Genomic DNA, 19581 nt, shown 5'->3' with positions numbered 1-19581 from the left:
CGATCTATTATTTTTATTCGCGAACGGTTTATCTTACGTAAGGAGAAAGCAGCGACCGTGGACGTGTCTTCCCACAGGCGAACGGGCTCGTCGTGCCTTAGCACGACGTGCCTTAGCGTAGTAGGCGCTAATCGACATTGGGCGGACGAAAATTGATTCATTATCGAGCCTGTCGCGCGCATCGTCGCGAATACATACATACATACATATAATTTCTTAGTTGCGAATATATCTAACAAATCATTCCCGCCGCCCATGTTAGTTATACTCTCATTCAGTGCATTCGCACTGGGCGGTGAAATAATGGACTCTGACATCGTAAGAAGACTGACTCTGTGCATCGTAAGAAGATAATAGAGTTAAAGAAAAAGATTCCTTGACGTGTAAAGTCATAATGAGAGAAATGCCAATGACAGTTTAAGCTGCTTAACTGACATGCGTTATATTAATTAGTTTGTAATAAATACAGTCAAAAATTTTAGTTCATTTCTTCAACGGTTATAAAAGAAATGGCTTCGCAATAAATCGAAACATTTAAGCAGTTTTTTTTTTTAATTATGCATCTAAAATTGCATATATGATTTATAATTTATTCGTATCTTATTATCATAGCGGAAGTTAACTATACTGATTCTGCAAATAAATTCGAGATTAGTGTATTGCATGCATTAATTGCGATTAGGAGAGCATTTATTTGGGTTCCGTAAGCGGCAGATACTTCCTCGGATGATCGTGGCGTTAGAATCGTTGACAGATTTATGGCGTCATTGTCGCGATTTTAGTACCGGGACACCTGGACAGCGAGTGAAACCTCGCCGCGAAGCATCTCGTCGAGGTCATCGACGAGAACCTCGAGAACGAGGCCCGCTGTTCAGCGGCGATTTGCGCCTACCGAAGTCGCATAGTCTTCGTGCTACTTCTTCAGCAGCTACGCGAAGAATACACAACTGCGCTATTTCCAGAAAGTCGCGTTTCTCTCGCCTTTCCTTGTGGGAACTCGTCGTCGATCGTCGTCGTTGTCGGTGTCGTGTAAAAGACCGCCTCGAAAACGCTTTTACAACCTCGGTCGCTCGGTTTCCATAAACACGCAATTAGCAGCCTCTCGCGAACCTTTGTCTCCCGAAGGTTTGTCCCCGTCTAACGGACTTCTTAAGCGGTTAGCTAAGTTACGCCGTGCTTTCGGGGAAACGACACGTTTCCTCGTCCTGGGACTTGGAACGCGATTTCCTCGCGCAGTCGCAATCCGCGTCGATCGTATCGTCGTCCCTTCCGCGCGCTTCGGACACTGTAAATCGTAAACTAAGACGACAAACTTCGCATCGTTTACGCGATTCAATGGCGCAAACTACGCGCGACTGTCATGCGCGGGAATGTAATCTCCTGAGATATCGTTGGATTTAATTGCGCGCAAGCACGAGTGGAGCGACGTCGCGCGGGATTACACTCGGGAGAGAGAGAAAGAGAGAGAGAGAGAGAGAGAGAGGCTTTCAGGGCGAAGGACGCGATTTTCAGCTCGCGTAGGTTTCCGTCGTGTAGTATCGTGCTCCGCGCATAAGCGGACGTCTCTTCCGTAGATCGTGAGATTAATAAGACGGCATAGCTCACGCTAATACCGTGGAATGTGCGCGCCGCGAATCGCGAATACGGGTTAAAAAACGAGCGGAAGCGCGCGACGGTCCGGTGATTCTTCGATCTCGACGCGGTGAGGACCCGATTCAATCTTGCTTTCCTGAATACTAATTATTGCTGGGAATGCGCGCGACGGAGAGATATCTCGCGGATGTTTGCGACACAAACGCATGTGTGCGATTCTAATACGAGACGAAAGAGAAACGGGGAAGAAGAGAGAGGGAAGATGTATTAACATGTGGCGCACGTATCCCAAGCGAGAATTGATGCGTTTCGAGAGCCGATCATGAATGCGTACGATTGATTAAACGAACGACAGGCTGCGATGCAGATAACTGTTCAGCAAGTGGCTTTTAAACCTTTTTCTTTCATCGTGGAATTTATTGATCTAACTGTCTTTAATCCAACGCGATTTTAATGCAACGCACCATGTCTGTTTTCATATGGAATAACTTGCAAGAATTTCACCCGCCAGGAACTATTAAAATTTACTTTTCTGTAATCGATAAACATTAATATCAAATAAATTAAGAACATAAATGTTAATCAATGTTAAGAATATAAATATAATGAGTTTTAAAATCTTAGGAAGAGAAATGCATTTCTAAATTATTCAATATAAAATCTTTTTTTTTTTCAAATTTGTTTTACGAAGAAATAAATAATTTATTTGTTATTTGTTGTATTTGCAATATTTCTCTAGATGAGAAGTAGATTTTGCAGAGAAAAAATTAACAACATTGCGAAAAATGTCTTACTAATTGATAGAAATCGCTAAAGAACTTCTATCAATCATGACAATGACCTTTATATCGCAAGCAACCTGAAAACCTCTGTTGCAATTAATTCTAGTACTGACAAGAGCATCCCTATAGTATTCAAACGGATTTCAATTATGAACCCGCAAATTTGTCATAATATCAGCTTATTATCCACGACTGTCTATGCTTTCTTCTACGATCGTTTCGTAGGATGCAGCGCTTGCGAAAGTAAACCCACGTCGACGGGCAGAACACTCAAAGTGGTTAATGTCACCTATGCGGCACCATGAGTGACCGTTAACGAGATGTAATCATTGTGCTCGGCGGACTGATTGATATTCAGGCGCGTCGTAAAGTCGATTTAATTATCACGGCATTAGCGTCGGGATCTCGCGCTACGGGCACGTTACACGTACGTTCGGTGAATCCCTAGTAGACAGCGCAGTTTGGCGTCACGTATACGCATCCCGCGTGAGACGTATTATTACGCCGGGATCGCGATACTATAGTTATCACATTCGTATTTATGAGGGTGAATATTCTGATCATCGGATCATCAAATCGCCGGCTTTCAGTTCGTTGAAATGCGAAGCGACAGATGAATTATTTGGTTCTCAATGTGTTGTTATGTTTAAAATATGTTCAGAGCTTTGTCTTAATTCTTCTTTCCGTAAAATATATTTTTGCATGCAGACGACAGCCGAAATGCTAATTAATCAGCGCTAATCAATACTTCATATGTTAATTATATCATTTCTCTAGAAAAGAAAAATCGCACTCGGAGAAAGTCGCTTGGCGCTTTTCCTATCTCAATAAGTGATTTAAAATAAATTATTCATGCCGTCAATTCGCGAACATTTCCTGTCGAAAGAAATTCATTCGATACATGGGATACACCGAAACAGGCCACCGTTGCACCGCGGTGGCTTGGTTTCCTAGGCTATGCTCCGAGTGCTTGACATTCTCACGAATTGTTCTATCTTTCGAGGGTCTCAGGGGCACGTACTGTCGCCATTCTCTCGAATGACAACATTCTGGGAAAGTTGCATAGTGGGTCTGAGATAATTATATTTTCACAGATTGGTAAACGAGGTCGGACATGATACATATAATATGCAAAAGAAAAGAAGTATAATTAAATTTAATATTGCATAAATTTTATAGCGTGATCGTGAAGATAAAAAACTCAAATGATAAATTACTATTTCTATTATCTCATTCGATATTATTAGAGGCAATGGTATGTTATCTATGAGAGAGCAAGGCGTTAGAGGCTTGTTTACTGTAATACTGTTATACCGTTGTAATAAAATTTAATATCAAGTTTGCGAACTTCAGGTTAAACGAAGCTAATAGGCGTAAGATTATCGGGCGAGACTATCTCTGGCGGTGTGCACTGCCTATTTCTTGCCGCACTTTCAATTGCGGTGCGCACATGTAGCTCAGTCGGGATTCCGGAAATGGCGAGCCTAATCTACACGCTGGCTTAACCCCGACGCGTCGATCGATCGCGAGCGTGAGTTAATTATTAATCGACGCGCCAACATGCTCGTGTAAATGACGATTACGTCGGAATTTCCAGAGTCGATTCCGCATTCCGCGTGATTCGTGAATACCGCGTATGTTACCAGAGAGAAAATGTTTGTAGACTTGCAAGGAGAAAATAAACTTGTTTGACGAATTTGTATAATGAAAAGAGAAAAAAAATAGATAAAACCTGAAATATCTTACATTTCAATCGACCGTACAAAAAAACAAAATTATCTCTATCGCTACATCTTTTTTTTCAAGTGAGACATACATGCCTCATTCTTTACTATTTAGTTAAATCGAATGCAAGCTGGGTTACACTGCTTCGCGAATCATCGAACGCGAACGCACGGTGAGAATGCAGCAGGTGGGTGAAAGAATTGCCGGAAGTGCAAATAGCGCATCTCGCTTGCGCGAGGTCAGAGTTCGCGCGGATCGCGCTGACCTACTGCTTCGAGGGCCGCAAACACGCCATAAACACTTCGTGCAGCCGTATCGTTCAGTTCGTCGCGTGAATCTCTCGATACCAGAGAGACGACTTCGGCTACGAGTTGCAACGGAACGGCCGCTACGAAGTGCAATGGCTTCAGTCTTTCATTCGTTGCACTTTTCTCCGAAAGATCCTTATTTGGCTCTTGACACGCGAGTTTTCTCGTTAGCGGTTTCCTTCGTTAGCTTCCTTCACATAATCGTCGCAAATTTTTACTACATAATATCCTCGTTACTTCGTATTATTTTCCGCTAATTTTGCATTTTACATTACTATTGCACTTTTTCGTTGTCTCATCTTTTGAATTTTATCGGGGAGAAATTTTACACAAGCAAAGGCTAATTCCGGAAGATTGATTGCCGGTTGACGAACGCGAAACACCTGAGAACGAAATAAACATCTGGGAAAACCCGTAGCGTTGACACTGATGAATGATTTTAGCGCATGATGTCATAATTGCGAGAGGAGTGTTTTCTCAGCCTCACTCCGACGACTAGCCGCGATCAGCGTATCTTCCGCGAATCGTGGATCTGCGATTGCCGACGAGCGAGCTATGAGAAAATCTCGTTACGGCGAGCCTCGTTGAACTTCCGAGTTTGTTCTGAACGTTTCTGAACTTTTAAACGTTCATCAGTGTGCTCGCTAACATTACACGAAAGCTGGAAACGTTCCTTTTTTTTTTAGTGAAAATTTCACCCGTTATCGGCCCGGCTCATCTAAAAAAGAGTTTCGCTAGATTTTTCTCGAACCGCCAGATAGATTACGTTAAATGCACTCGGCATATGTTCTCTTGGCCGAGTCGCGCTAATTTGTATTCCCATAATCTGTACCGTGTTTCACCTCTGTAACCTCTCATCCCTGCTACATTCCTTCCCCCGCTCCCCCCCCCCCCCAAGCACGCGTCTCACAAAAGTGATGCTAGTGCGACCTCCACGTTCTCAACTCGGGATACCGGTCCATCCGATATCCCCGGCACTTCCTCGTTTCTGCGAGGTCGTTCGCGATCTTAAGGCTACTCGACACGCAACCGACGAAGACAAAGACTCGAGTGTAAACATGCACCGATGCAACCGATTAAAGCGTGGAAAAAAATGTGGAATCGTGAAATTTTTAACGACGCAATAAAATCGACAGTCTGAGAAGATTTAAAGAAGGCTTGTAATATTAAATCGTTTTGTGACAATAAAAACTTTATGGCGCTTTGATAGGCATGTTATACACAATTACGATCTGCTATCTTTACTATCTCATGAGATAAGGATTAATGTGCGTTATAAGTCTTAAGTCGATGTTCGTGCCTGAGACTGCTAATTCGAGATTGATCACGTTGGCGTGATCTCTGGCAAGAAAATTAACGCGGTTGCACAGCATTGACGGCGTTTTACCCGTGAGATATCCGATACGCGATCTCTATGTTGTTGACTCGGAATACCGGTCTATTCGGTGTACTTCGAGTACTTCCTTATATCTACTACGCGCGTCACGTGTACGGCCTGATCGTTACATAGTATCGCCGCGTTATCATCAAACTCGCCACGCGTCGTTGTTTCCACTCTATGCGCGAGGAAAAGTAATACCGACTTTATGCGAGGTCTAGTGATTCGAATTAAACGATACTATTATTACAATCAAACTGTAGAAATTGTTTATTCTGGACAGGAAAATACCTGATACTATAATTTTCTATACAGTAATAATTATTTTTTCTGCAATCTGCATTAGAAATATTTTTTACGTAACATATTAGAACACAGAAAATAGCAGATTTGGCATTTAATATCCATGCAGGATAATTTGCAACTTGTCTTACATAAGTTGATATAAAACAGGAAGAGACTATATGTATATATAATTTATTGCAATTCTTTAAATCTTGCTATATGTATATATATTTCTGTAAGTCTAAAAATAAAATTCTACTGAAAACTCATTTGAAGTTTTAAAATATTTTATATCTTCAATAGTTATCTGTATTTTAGTTCACGATTATATAATGGTTATACAATCAGTTTCTGATAAATAAAAAATTATTTTTATCATATTTTTATAAAAAACAATTTCGTCTTAGATCTGAATAAACAATTTTTCTCAAAAATCTGAGTTTTCCATACAAATAGTTAATCTAGTCATCTTCCATCACGAAAGGATTTTAACATGATATTTGTCACTTTGACAAAACTAACTATTAATAATTAACCAAATGGGAAAAAGAGAGAGAAAGGGATAGAGACTAGTTCGGATTTGTTTTGCGAACGACAATCAGCTTCTCAGAGCGCGGATCTCGAGGCGATTTCCGTGCGGCGTTCATTAGCGATCTAACGAAGATCATAGCGCGATCGGGAAGCGTATTACACCTCGTTACACACGCACACACTCACGTGCATCGGTCTGAGGCCGGTCCCCGTGATCGCGGAGCACGCGACGATCCAGGAAACGCCGGCAGGCGGGATAACGCGGACGACACAAGGGGCCCTTAACAAGCCTGGACGAGAGAGGCACATGCGCGAGCGCAATGCTGCACCCAACTAGGCTGACTTTCCGAGACCGCCCGCATTGACGACGGGAAGGGAAAGGAAGAGAGAAAGGGTGGAAGGGGGGGATAATAAGAAGCATACACCTCGCACCGGTATAATGAGAAATATGGCGCGACCGCTAATACACCGGCCCGAGCTAATACTTTTTGTCGTGGCGCAAAGCTTCCCCTCGTTTTTAGAGCATTGCTTTCCAACTATTTCTGAGCGGCAGAATTCGCTTCTGATTGCTAAAAAAAAAAATGCTAACACGTAAACATACTCGTGCATTTGATTTTGCTAACATCATTAATTAGTGTTAAAAGCATGATTACGAAATAATAGCAATGAAATAATCAAGAACGCAAGTATCATTTATACTATCTTTATGTAGCTGTTTTTTATATAGATATTTAGAAGATTTTTAGAAGATAATTTCTAGGAAATCTATTAAGAATAGACTGCGTATATTCAAAATATTTTTTGTGAAGAAAAATAATCTTCGATACTGTAGTTATTTATCAATTATCAATAATAGCATTGAGGATTAGGCCTAGACGTGATAAATATTCGAATTTAATTACGCTCTCCTGGTTAGAATCGAGCATCGCGATTTCGCGGTAAATCGTACTAAGCGAAGCGCGTACTTTTATTGTTCACGTTATCGCAAAAAGTGAATAAGAGTTCATCGACCGCATCCGATTGCGACATTGACACTTGACCTTGTCAATCGAGATACGGCCCTCGAATTTGAAAGAAAAAAATATAAGAAAAGATATTCTTTATTTCAATAACTTCATAAATGTTTGTTAAATGTTAATCGATACCACATTTAAGGATCAAAGACATATTGATTATTTATTTTAGCTTGGATTGAAATAAGATTATAATCGATATCTTGAAATAATTTCATAATCTTTCAGAGATATTTGATATTTTTCTTTATTATTTCAGAATCAAATCCGTTTATTTTTCTATATAAGAAAATATCGACATTATAAATGATTCAAAAAATAAGATTTTTTTGCAAATTGAGTTTTAGATATATAAATTCAACTTAATACGTATAACAAAAATTATATGATGTACACAAATTCGCAAAAAAGAAACCGAACAACCCGTAGCGAGTGTCGATTGTAAAATAATGCAAGCTCCAAGTCGAGTCCTAAGATAATTGCCTCGGTTTAGAGGCCATTAATTTTACATCTGCCGTTACTCGTGAAACGCACATTAGTGTAGATTACTGTAGATTAATTATGCATCTGACTCTCGAACGCTTTTGGACGATTCTAAAAATGATCGGGCTGTCAGAGCAGACAGGGGAGAAGATATCGAAGATGCGAATTAATTTCGATTGCCGCGTTGGCGATACGCGGAAAGCGGAAACGCTCGTAACTTTGCGACGGTTCGCTGCGTTTAGCTTTATCTGCCGTGTCTATCCCGTACTTCGCTCGTAGTGTGTGGCATATTAAGTTGCTTTCCTGAAACTGCGCATAAACAAGATAGAAGCGCGATCCCCCCGTATACCGCTTTTAGTGTATCTACGTGACCTAGCGTAATATAGTGACCGCGCGGGATTCCGCAACGCGGAGGCTTAACAGATCAGTTTGTGTGCTCTGGTGATCATTTTTTAATTCTCTCTTAAACCTGACTAGTTTTACAGAATCATAGAAATAATAGAAATAAACAATGAAACGTTTCAGTTAATTCCGAGATTTTTACTGAGATCCTAAATGTCGAACTTTAGAAGATTCTAAACAATAATCTCTGGCAAACGTATATATATATATATATACATATGTGATCTCGCGCTATTGATTCGCGTAAATTAAGATACACTATGTATACGTACCCTTCGCGATGAAAGGCTTCAACACGTGTTAAAAATGCAGCGGAGGAAGCCAGCGGGATGCAACGCTTGCTTTGCGTAGCGCATAAGAGAGGGGTCATTAATACAATTAATAATTAGCTAGTAATAGAGGAATGATTGAGTCCTGCGTATACACACACCAATACCGTTACAATCCCGCATATCGCATTAAGAGAATTGCGAGAGACAGCGAAGGCGCGTCCTTCAATGAAATCGTCCCCCCCCCCCCCCTCCTGTTCCCCACGGGTTCGAGATAACGACGGCTCACTGATCTCGATGATGTCAAGGTCACTGAGACCGTTGCTACCTTCTCCGGGGGAGGAAGGAGGAGGGAGGGGGGGGGGGAAATCCTCGTTAAGATTATTGTTACGCGATCAATGGCCAAATTTAGCCGTGATTAATACCGGCATATATTAGACAACACGCAAGGAAAAAAAAATGGATCGATTGCATGGGGTAACGATTAATTTCGTGCCGTTAGTCTGCGGCAGGATCTGCTAATTAAATATGTTACACATTGATATCGAGAGAACTGCAGAAGTTAGACACAAGTTAGGCGTATTACATAGCTCGTATAGCGCTATGGCGCTGCTTGATATCTCGGCTTTCGTCGATCGCGCGATTCGCTCCTACTCTGGCTGTGAGAAATCCGAGAATCCTCATATTTATTATATGTAAAATATCGGCGTAAGGAACACAAATTCATTCAAACGTAATAATAAGCAAGATAATACATTTCTGACAAAGAGTTATTCGCATATCGCTAGAAGTTAATATTTCCCAGTAACTACAGTTTTATTGCGGCGTGATAAATTTTACGTACTCATTCAAGATTCAAGATACGCGGACACATTTGCTGTAAATGTTGCGATAGCGAGCCGGAATCCATAAAATTCGTCGCGCGACGTATCGACTCTGTCGAAAGCATCATAAAAAAAAAAAAGAAATCTTACAGGAGTAAAAAATCATATGGGGAGAATGCAAACGCGCGCGCAATCTTAATTAAACCCGTTGACAGCTCCGAAATTTCTCGCGTCTCCCATCTCTGAGAGATTAAAGCATGCGACGCTGCCGTGTCGCGCGCATCAGCGGAATTTCGCACGACCGCGCGCATAATTTCCCGGCCAGGACGCTTCTTGGAAGCGGTCGCGTCGAGGGACGAGAAGGCAGCGAGAGAACGAGAGAGAGAGGAGTCGCCGCGAATAATTTCCACAATCTGGGATCGCTCTCTAGGGCCGTAATTTTTTCTGAGATGTAAGACATCGCGCGGCATCACCAAGTAAAATCATTTTGCGCGATCTCTCTCTCTCTCTTGGTTCTCTCCTCTCCGTTCTTTCTCTCTCCTTTCCACGACTGCAGGCTTTTCGTGCACTTTTATAGTGGCAACGCGCATTAAATTCTGGCCGTGTATGCGCGCTCGTATCGTGAATCGTACCGGAAGATCGTCCTTGCGGACACGTCCCGTCGCGTAACCTCCGCGTTTTATCAGATTTTAATTCGGCAAACGGTACTTGGTCCTGGAGCGCGCGTGGTATTCGGTCGTCGCGTCGCGGTGTACTGTTAGACGAATATGGAAGGGCCGGTTTTATTGAAGGTCGCCGGTTAACTAAATCTATTTCTATATGCTTTCTGTTTCTTTTGTAAAATATAACTTAGAGTTTTTCTGTGTATTAAAAAAATTAAAAAAATTAAATTAAAAATTAAAAAAATTACAAGCTCATCTATTGGGCTAATTTAAATGTCTGCAAAATTTAATTAATATAATACATTTTCAAGAATGTCTATGCAGGGAAATCTTATTATATTATATATGTTATATTGTTGTATATTATATATATCGCTTTTTTAAAACGCAGCCGATACACTTGGGCCTAAAAAATCAAGCAGCGCCATTTCTTTCGATCTCTCTCGCTACATATGCAGGATATGTATCGCAGTTTGTATGGTGTGATATTGCCTGGACTCACCGATCCTCTTCACGTGGACGTCTCGATTGAAGGAGACGCTCCTCTCGCCGGGCTCGGAGACGGAAGCCCTGGGCGCAACGGGGGGTAGTAAATGCGTGCCGGGAGGGTTGCAGCCTTCTCCCCCTCTTAGCAATTCCGAGCGCTGTATCGTGAGCATGTTGCCTCTCAACCTTTTCTCCCGATCATACCACACGACCGGCTAGGGACACCGTTTCCCGTTTCGTTCGCCCCAAGCCCCGTTTCGTGCTTTTGTGCTTACACTTTTTTTTTATCACCCTACCCCCGAAGAGCGTTCTCACCCCCGATCTTATCTTCCCCTTTTCCCCTTTCCTGCTCTCACGAGCACACCCGTAGACCCGATCACCGACCTGTAAGCCAAGCAAAGCTGTGCTTTTAATATTCAAGATAATCTCGTCGACAGAGATTTATACGAGTTTAATTCCTTTTTCGTCCAGTTGCTCCAGTCTGAAATCGTCCGTTCGTTCGATCGAAATGAGAGTTTGTTTGGAAACTTGCGTTCTACGATACGCGAACAATAGAACTTTTCAAGAGCGTAAGAATAACTTAATTAAGACGTTTTTATAATTTTAATTTTAAACGTTCAACAATTATACAATTGCGTAAGTTGATAGGGCATATCAATTGTAACAAGCCCCACTAGACTTACTCCGCTTTCCAAACAAACAATCGGCTGAATTGTTCCTCAGTCGTCATGAGAGTGCAGGTTTTACGTTCGAGAAATGCGCGCTTTCTGTATATGACATTTCCACGCACGCGTATGCGTTCGTGCGTGCGATGCGCGCGTATGCATGCGTGAAAAACGTGAGAGAAAGAGAAGTGATAGGCATCGTGCGTTCCCGGGCGAGACGTGTCTATATGCTAGCGCATGCCAACTGTAGGATAGACGATGATAAACGCAACGAGTGATAATGGCTCTCTTTGTCGTCATGCACAGGCAGATGGGATACTCGAGATACCGTGCAGCGATATAATGACAGTGACAGGGATGACGGTGACGGTGCATAATATCGGCAATGGATTCGCTTGATGAGAACTTTGCTAATAGGAGCGATTGTGCCGATAAGGCCGCCGCCGCCGCCGTCGTAGCGCATTTTCCTTACATCCGTCCGCATTAAGCGTTATCGTAATTATGGCCGGGATTCTGGACGTAACTCCGTGGTTTTCCTATCGATCGCTACGATCTAAACGCAACGACACCTAATTTAAATTTCATAGAGGCTGAGAAGCTTCAAAGCCTCCACATTGCCGGCTCGGGGCAACAAGATACGAAAGTCGACTTGATTTTAATTAATTCCCGATACGGCGCGAATAAATTGTTCATTTTCGTTTCCGTCATATTTTGTCGTCTGTCACGAGTAAATGTCACTCTCGCGCGAGAGGAATTTATTCGTTAAACGAAAATATTTCCTCACACTCGTAGATTGTTTTTTTATTGAAACTTCAAATTCCAGTAGGCGTCCACGAATTAATTAATAGCCGATAGTAAATAGTTTGTCTGTTTCCAATACTCGGAATCTAAAATTCTTTCTCAAGAGTAATCACACAGCTATTTGTATATTCCTTTATAATGTTGTGACGAAAAAGGGTAGAACGCATTGCAAGGCAATAAAACCCTATCAAACACACGCGATAGAATCCTTCTCTTGGAAAATAAAAAAACAAGGGACGCGCAGTCCCAAATATGTCGACACCAAGAGATCCTAATCGACGAGACCCCGTAACTGATCAAAGTATTAGTTACGCTTCAATGATCGGCCGCCATGGGACGTCATTCCGTTTTCACGAATTCACGTAAATCGATAAGGCAATCAATCTCGGGCCCCGTGACGTATATAGAAGCAAAACGGTTGGACATGGTCACCTCGATAAAAACGGTTCTAAAAATACCGCTGACGACGGTCACTCGAACGACACTCAAGCGGAAGCGTCGGGACTGCTCATTATCATTATAAGCGTTTTATTTCACTAGATGTTTTTCGCGCTATCGTGTAAAAACAACGTCCCCCTTTTTTCAAGAAGTCGGCCTTCGTCGCGATTCTTTTACTGTGCGCGAAGTGGTTTCGATTGCATTCGATGCGCACACATTGTATTCCAAAGTTCATCTCTAATAATCAATAAATAGCTTATTAACATTTAAAAAATGTTTACTGCATCTCTTAAAAATCTTTCATAAAGCTCTTTATCCAAAATATACAATTAAAAGAATTTTTTTGTTAAACTTTAAACATCAAATATTTCATTGGTAGAGCGCAGGCTTTGCAACTTGAATAAAGAACTGTCTTATTTTGCGGAATATTTACAATTATTAAGGATGTTAAAACGTTCTATTGACCACGACAGAGGCTTTTCAAGATAACCGCTGTAAAAGAAATTAACATTCGTCGTGCGTTTTTGTCCGCTCGCGGTGGGGCTATCTGCCCTTGAAACAAATAAAGGTGACCCTGCACACACGCGCGCGCGTACGCGTCCATCTCTCAAGGCCATCTGACCGGAGAGTGACACGTTGCCTTGGCGGGTTCTCGCACGCGTGACGCATGGGGGTGAGCCGTCGCTCAACGACTTTATTAGCCCCGGGAGAGCGCAAGGGGAGAGAGAGAGAGAGAGAGAGAGAGAGAGAACGCCGTGTTTCAAATGAGACAATTCCGCATGAACCCGATCCACGGGAATTAAGATATACGCATACTCGGGGGGCTCGCGGTAGCCATATTTGGCGAAGAGGACCGCAGAGGCCCCCCTGGCCGTCCTCCGCGGGGACCCCGCTATAAAAACTGGCGTTAATATATTTTTTTTTCGGGATTCGAGAGTTTACGACGGGACCCTCTCGCGCATCGAGACTCCCACGCGCCTTCTAGTCGCCCTAATCGCGTGGAGAAACGCTCGATAGCTCGATTCGATCCGGTGGGGGGCGAGAAAAAAAAGAAAGAAAATCGGCAACGATCCGCAGATTTCGACCGGACCGCGTCTAATGTACGAGAAGGCCCTCTAATGCGTCCTTCGTTACTCACCAGTGACGCTGGATAACAATAAAACGAAGGACAAGAATGTCGCTAAGTGCGGCGACACGACACGGCTATATTCTCGCGATTTTAATTCCGCCCTATGCATTCCACGGCGTATATTTTTTTCTTCCTTACGGGGAAGAAGTCGGGAATTAAGATAGTTGACGGCGAGCGAGGAAAATTACGTCGAGTTATGCGAAAACAACATCGTGTCGCATCTTTCGTAAAAAATACTTTTAAAATACGTCCGAGATCTCATGCTATTTTTTTGTCGCATTATTGCTGCGCAAGGATAATATTATATTCGTATTACTTTGTAAATTTTGCAACGACAATGAAGATTATTCTCCATTTCTTAAATGCAACAAATAGAAAGATAAATTCAATTCAATTTGCTTTTTTAGCATTGCAAATACTGGTAGCGAGAACGTTGTAATTTCGTCGTGTTGACACACACGCGATATGCAGGATCCTTTAATGCGTGTTATTTGCGGCTTCCTGATGTTGCATAACAGCACGAACAGGAATAATAAAAACGTAGCTTCTCTGTCGGAGCGTGCGACAACGTTCACATTCCGAATTTTGCGGTGATTTCACGTCGCGATGTCCTCGGTGGTCGGTCATTAGCGGAGGTCCCGGACAAAAGCGTGATCAAATTCGTTCTCTTCTCTCGCGTGTTAAAATCGCAATATCCGGAATGATAAAATAAAAGTAAAAGATCAGAGAGAGAATATTAAAAACCGCACGAAGATCAGACCGAGGTCGCGCGTGTTCTCGTGTTCTCGCATCTCGTTCCAAATGTTTCCTCTCTAACGGTCTCTCTCCGCGCCCGCCTTTGAAATATTTCACGTTCGTCACGGGATAACAGCGCGAAAATCGGAATCGCGCCGACAATAAAACCACATCAAGCCGCGGTTATACGACACACTAGTTTCTAGCCCTATAACGCGCGCGTTCGGATACCGCGCGACGTAATAAACACTCCCGTTTCGCGCGCAAAACGTTTAGCACCTTCTTCAATGACTTTTATTGACGTGTAGAAGCTCGATAATAAAATCGAGGTAGCGTCCGTTCTCCCTTCCCTCTCCACCCTTCCCCCACGATCAGACGCGAAGGATCCGCTTGACCCTCGGAGGTGCGAAGCCTCGCGTCCGCGATCGCAATTTAACCGCTATTAGAAAGCTGCCGCTGGATTATAGAGCACGAGAGAATCCAAGTAAAGCGACAACGTAGGTGTGGTTTATACACGTTACTGTATAGAAAAACCTCATATAATTTCCACATAACTGTACTAAATTTAATAGATTTGAAACTTAAATTTTTAGACTTTATTTAGCAATACGAAATTTTTACTTGCATAGATCTTAGAAGAAAATTGCTAAACTAATATATTTATAAAATTTCATTACAAGTTAAAAAATTCCATTTTATTACTTTTAATAATTCAACAATTAAATATTTTAATAACTAGTAGCGATTTTGTTTCTTACATAAATTCTCACAAAAGTCTTAATTAGTAGTCTTAAAAGATCTCAATTTATTCTATATTCGCAGCTTTTATCCGCTTGAATCAAGATTCCGATTAATTAAGTCATTAACGTTTAATGACATGTATCCTTATTGATTTTTAGATCAATATAAAATTCTACAATCTTGAATGATCAGAAGAGATTATTTTTCACACGAATTCGAAGATTTAAAAATTAAGATAATTGTCCCTCCATGGAGTCTCTCTCGTTTGGACCGCTCGTTGAACACGCTCGTTCGCGAAAACAAGTTGATGAGACTCGTTTTTATCTCTCGTTACTTTTTCGTTGGCGAAGCGGCACGTTTTACAGTTAATACCGCCAGACTGTCCAATAAATTTGCGTGGACATCGTATAGTATGACCGAAAAAAAAAAGAATACGCCGGTCCCGACTGGACGCTCATTACGAGCGCCGCGCCGTGCGGTATTTCCGCGTGCGCGCCCGGGTGCTTATTTTTCTCGACGCTCTCTGGCACAAACTCGAAACTCGCCTTTCGTTTCTAGCCGTCGCCCCGTTACGCCGCACAGTCGGAGAATCGACGAGGCCGGGGGAAAGATTTTAATTTAGATCGCTGCGCGGCGCGCACTCGAGGAGAAGAATCGCGCCGCGCTCGTGTAAAGGCCGGGAGGAAACCTCGCGCGCGCGCGCGCGCGCGCGCGTTCTCGGGGCACCGGCACTTATAAAATTTCTGCTTCGACGCTGCCCTTCCCGACGCTCCACGTAGATCCCTGTGAACTTTATCTCCTAACGGCTTACAAGTACTCTGTTCGCGGGACGAATCCTCTGCGTTTACGCCCGACAATTTGCCAATAGATCGTATCTCGCTTTCAGAATTTTCCAGTTCGTTCGTCACGGTCGTTTCTTTTTCGGTCTTTTGAAATCTGTCGCGACTTTTTAATTTCTTCACATTTCACGTTTCTGAAACGCGTGAGATAAGATTTTCCGACATTAAACGTGAAAATTTTCAGAACTCAGCTCCATGTAAAATAATTCATTTTGATACGTTATCAAAATTATAATGTAAAGCTCCAATATTTAATACTTTGCGACGATACTCAAGATATTCATTTATGAATTCATAATCATATTTTGTGTTTCGACTATTTGGAAAGATATAGATGGTGTTATCATAAATTAGTGTCATGGCATGTCTGCAGAAAGATTAAGGTTTTGACGCTACAAGCCAAATATAAAACGCGATTTTATCAGTATGGCATACGACAGGATAATATAATTATATTGTAGAAACAATTTTTTATAGTACAGTTAATGATTTTTTTTTATGTTTTAACTTCCTTGACATGAGAATCTTTCTAAAAGTTTTCCATAACAATCGATATAATCTTTTGTGTTCGATTTTAAAAAAATCGGGCGATAAATCATGCGAGATAGCAAACCGTCACTGTATCGCTCAAACCAACGCGGAAATATGACTCAAAACTAATAGAACACGCCGTGACACGGTACGCGCGCGACGAGCATGACGCAGATGCCAGAAATGGAAATGGAAGTCGCACAAGTCGCGCGCGAGAAGGAAAAAAAAACCCCGGCGCGATCGCTTTATTTGCGTAACCGCTATTACGTTCCGCGCGCACCTTCTTCGTCGCTCGATTATGCGAGGCGGCCCACCGCTTTATCCGCGGCCTGCCGGAGAAATCTGGACGCGCCACGCGAAGGGTCACGTTACGTGCGGGTGCATTATGGTGAATGGATCCACAGCAACGGCGATTCCCATCGAAGACGGCCGTCCCGTCTCTTTCTCGCTCGCTCGCTCGCCCGCGCGCGCGAGTAACACTGACACACTTCGTACACGTCAAGGCCGAAAGTTCTCCCGGTACACGGTGCTTATCGTTGCACCGTCTCGCGGTATTCGTCTTCTTTATATCCGCGTATACGTCTCAATCGCGACTACACGCGACGCACGTCCGCCCGCCGCGTACGGCTGAAACGCCGTGCGATAAAACGGCGTATCGGGGTATATTCAGCGAGAGGATTTGCACCTCGAGCTGATGGGCGTGATCTTCATCTCGCGAGTGCGGACAGGCGAAAGGGCGAAAGGAAAACAGTGAAAAAGGAGCAATCGCGAGGAGTTCTGCGCATTGAACTTACCTAGAGCGAACAGTTCTTATGACAAGAGACGTCGCAACATAGATCGCTCTTCAAAAATGAAATTAAAATAAACTTTTAAATAAGATTCTTAATTAAGCATGTATTAGGCGAAGAGAGGAAAATACTTCAAAATGCATGTCTGATTATTGAGCTATTTAAACTACTTGTTTGAGTTTCTGAAATGTGAATGGTCTATTTGATTATATTTCATTATATACAATTCTGTTTTAATATAATTAATATCATAAAATGAATATTAATATAATTAATATTACACTTTCACTATTATTATTAAGACTAATTATAATTTTTGGTAATAGTTATAATAATAGGTAAAATAAATAAAACATGCTTATTTGATATTATATATTTACCTATTGTTAGATTTTACCATAAAATTGACCGGTAAAAAAAACTAACAATAGCAAGTATTAGTATACTACATTTATAAAATTAAATTGACAACTCTATAATATATCTCCATAATCAGACTTTACATCACTTTGAACCCGCCTGTCATCAACAAATAACACGGTAATTATGAGATAACTTTCATATATGTCGTACTTATTTAAAAAAACTCATCCGACACGCACGACAGATCCGACGATTCGGAGGCACGTTAATTCGACTGGTCGTGTAATTCGCGGTTGTAAATCTTTCGGCATATTAATTCGGAAGACTCGCCTAATCTCTCGACGGAGATTCTTGGGAACAGATCTGACTGTCGCACACGTGCCGCAGTGACATTTCCATAAATGTTTATTCCCACCGTAATCGGTACGCACGGACGTCGGCGCGTTGTTAATACGGGCGCATCAATGAATAATACCGCGTACCCTCCTCCGTATCCTGCTCCGTCCCGTACGAGGAGGGCCCCGCGCGTCATATCGCGATCGCTCCCCATAGCGAACGGGCGAAGGGGGCCCGCGCGCGCATGATCGGCCGACTCGATCTCGGTACGGGCAGATTAAACGCCTAGATTCGCGAGCGCGCGCCGCGAGAGAGGCCTAGCTGCCTAGCCGCACACGCGGTGATTAAAGTGTCCGTTAACGCGAGTTAATTGATCTTTCAGTTAATGGGATATTACCCTTCCGCTGGATTTCTGGTTTGCCCAGCGCGCCCGGCCGGTCGACCAGCCAGTCGGCAGATCCAATCTGCGCGCGAAATAACTCCGCGCGCTCTCGCTCTCCGCGCGCGCGGGACTCTATATAATCTATTCGGGCCCCGCGAACGCACAGCGCAGAAAACCTACCTACCCGACCTACCGAAGACGTACTCCGTATCGTTTCCCTTTCGATCAACGTCCACGGCGACCCGGCGGTATAATCCAGCGGAGCGCGTATCTGCCGATTCGATCCTGCGAATCGACTTTGCGGCAGTAACATCCTCGTCATCGTCATAGTCGTCATCGTCGTCAATACGTATCGAATATCTCCTCGCGCCGATCGATATTGGATTTACCTTTACTAGCACAGTAGCATTCCGATCGCTTAGATATCCGGTATATTCTCTCTAAGGATACGCCCCTTCAGGTACGATCGGTTCCCCGAGCGGAACCAGAAGAGCGAGAAGAGCAAGGACCTTGTTTCTCTCTTTTCGAGAGATTTCGTAGTTTTATATATATATTTCAAACTGAACACTCTCACGTTCGGCAACTGTCACTATCACCGGACCGCGAAATCCGAGAGGATCGATCTGAGAGAGAGAGAGAGAGATTTAACATCACCAATTACAATTGATTAGCGAAGTTTTATCCCGCCTTTCTTTTCCTAGACTAATTATCGACACTTGTCGTTATTCACCCAAGACGCAACACCCAAGGCTATAATAAGGAACACTCGACACCGGATATACCGGCAACCCGATCTTTCAAGTTGTCTCGCACTGATTAGATGTATATATATATCCGGGATCACTCGATACTACGCGACCCTTCGAAACCGCGAACTCGCTCGTATCGACACCCTGTCGCTGACAGCACTGATGACGTTCGTACCTCGCGCGACTCAGCTGCAGGGACGACCCGAATGACCAGAGGGGGGTCTGGACCAGGAGGTACAGACGCGCAGACCGCCGCCACACCACCACGCACACGCCGCTCGTTCTCCGTTCGTTCTCCGCCGAGCGCCGAAGAACTAATAAAAGCTGGGACCCAGCTTGAAAC

General features: G+C 43.0%; 1 protein-coding gene across 2 annotated transcripts in view; it reads right to left on the bottom strand.

The window, feature by feature from the left end:
* Positions 1–19272, bottom strand: part of LOC105454181 — a 110106-nt gene extending 90834 nt beyond the window's left edge. Inside the window, exons 1-2 of one of the 2 annotated variants that reach the window (XM_011696613.1) lie at positions 18879–19272; positions 10758–11125 (exon numbers count right to left, since the gene is read on the bottom strand). In XM_011696613.1, coding sequence (XP_011694915.1) covers positions 10758–10914 — 157 coding nt within the window. In that variant the 5' untranslated portion in view covers positions 10915–11125; positions 18879–19272. Of the gene's footprint in view, positions 1–10757; positions 12454–18878 lie in introns of those variants that run through there. The other variant, XM_011696612.1, reaches the window with a different exon arrangement.
* Between the last annotated feature and the right edge of the window lie 309 nt (positions 19273–19581).

The sequence above is a fragment of the Wasmannia auropunctata genome, unplaced genomic scaffold (genome assembly GCF_000956235.1).
Source record: "Wasmannia auropunctata unplaced genomic scaffold, wasmannia.A_1.0 LD335987.1, whole genome shotgun sequence".
NCBI lineage: Eukaryota > Metazoa > Arthropoda > Insecta > Hymenoptera > Formicidae > Wasmannia > Wasmannia auropunctata.
Note: the sequence above shows the minus strand (reverse complement) of the source record. Positions and strands in the feature narration are given on the sequence as shown.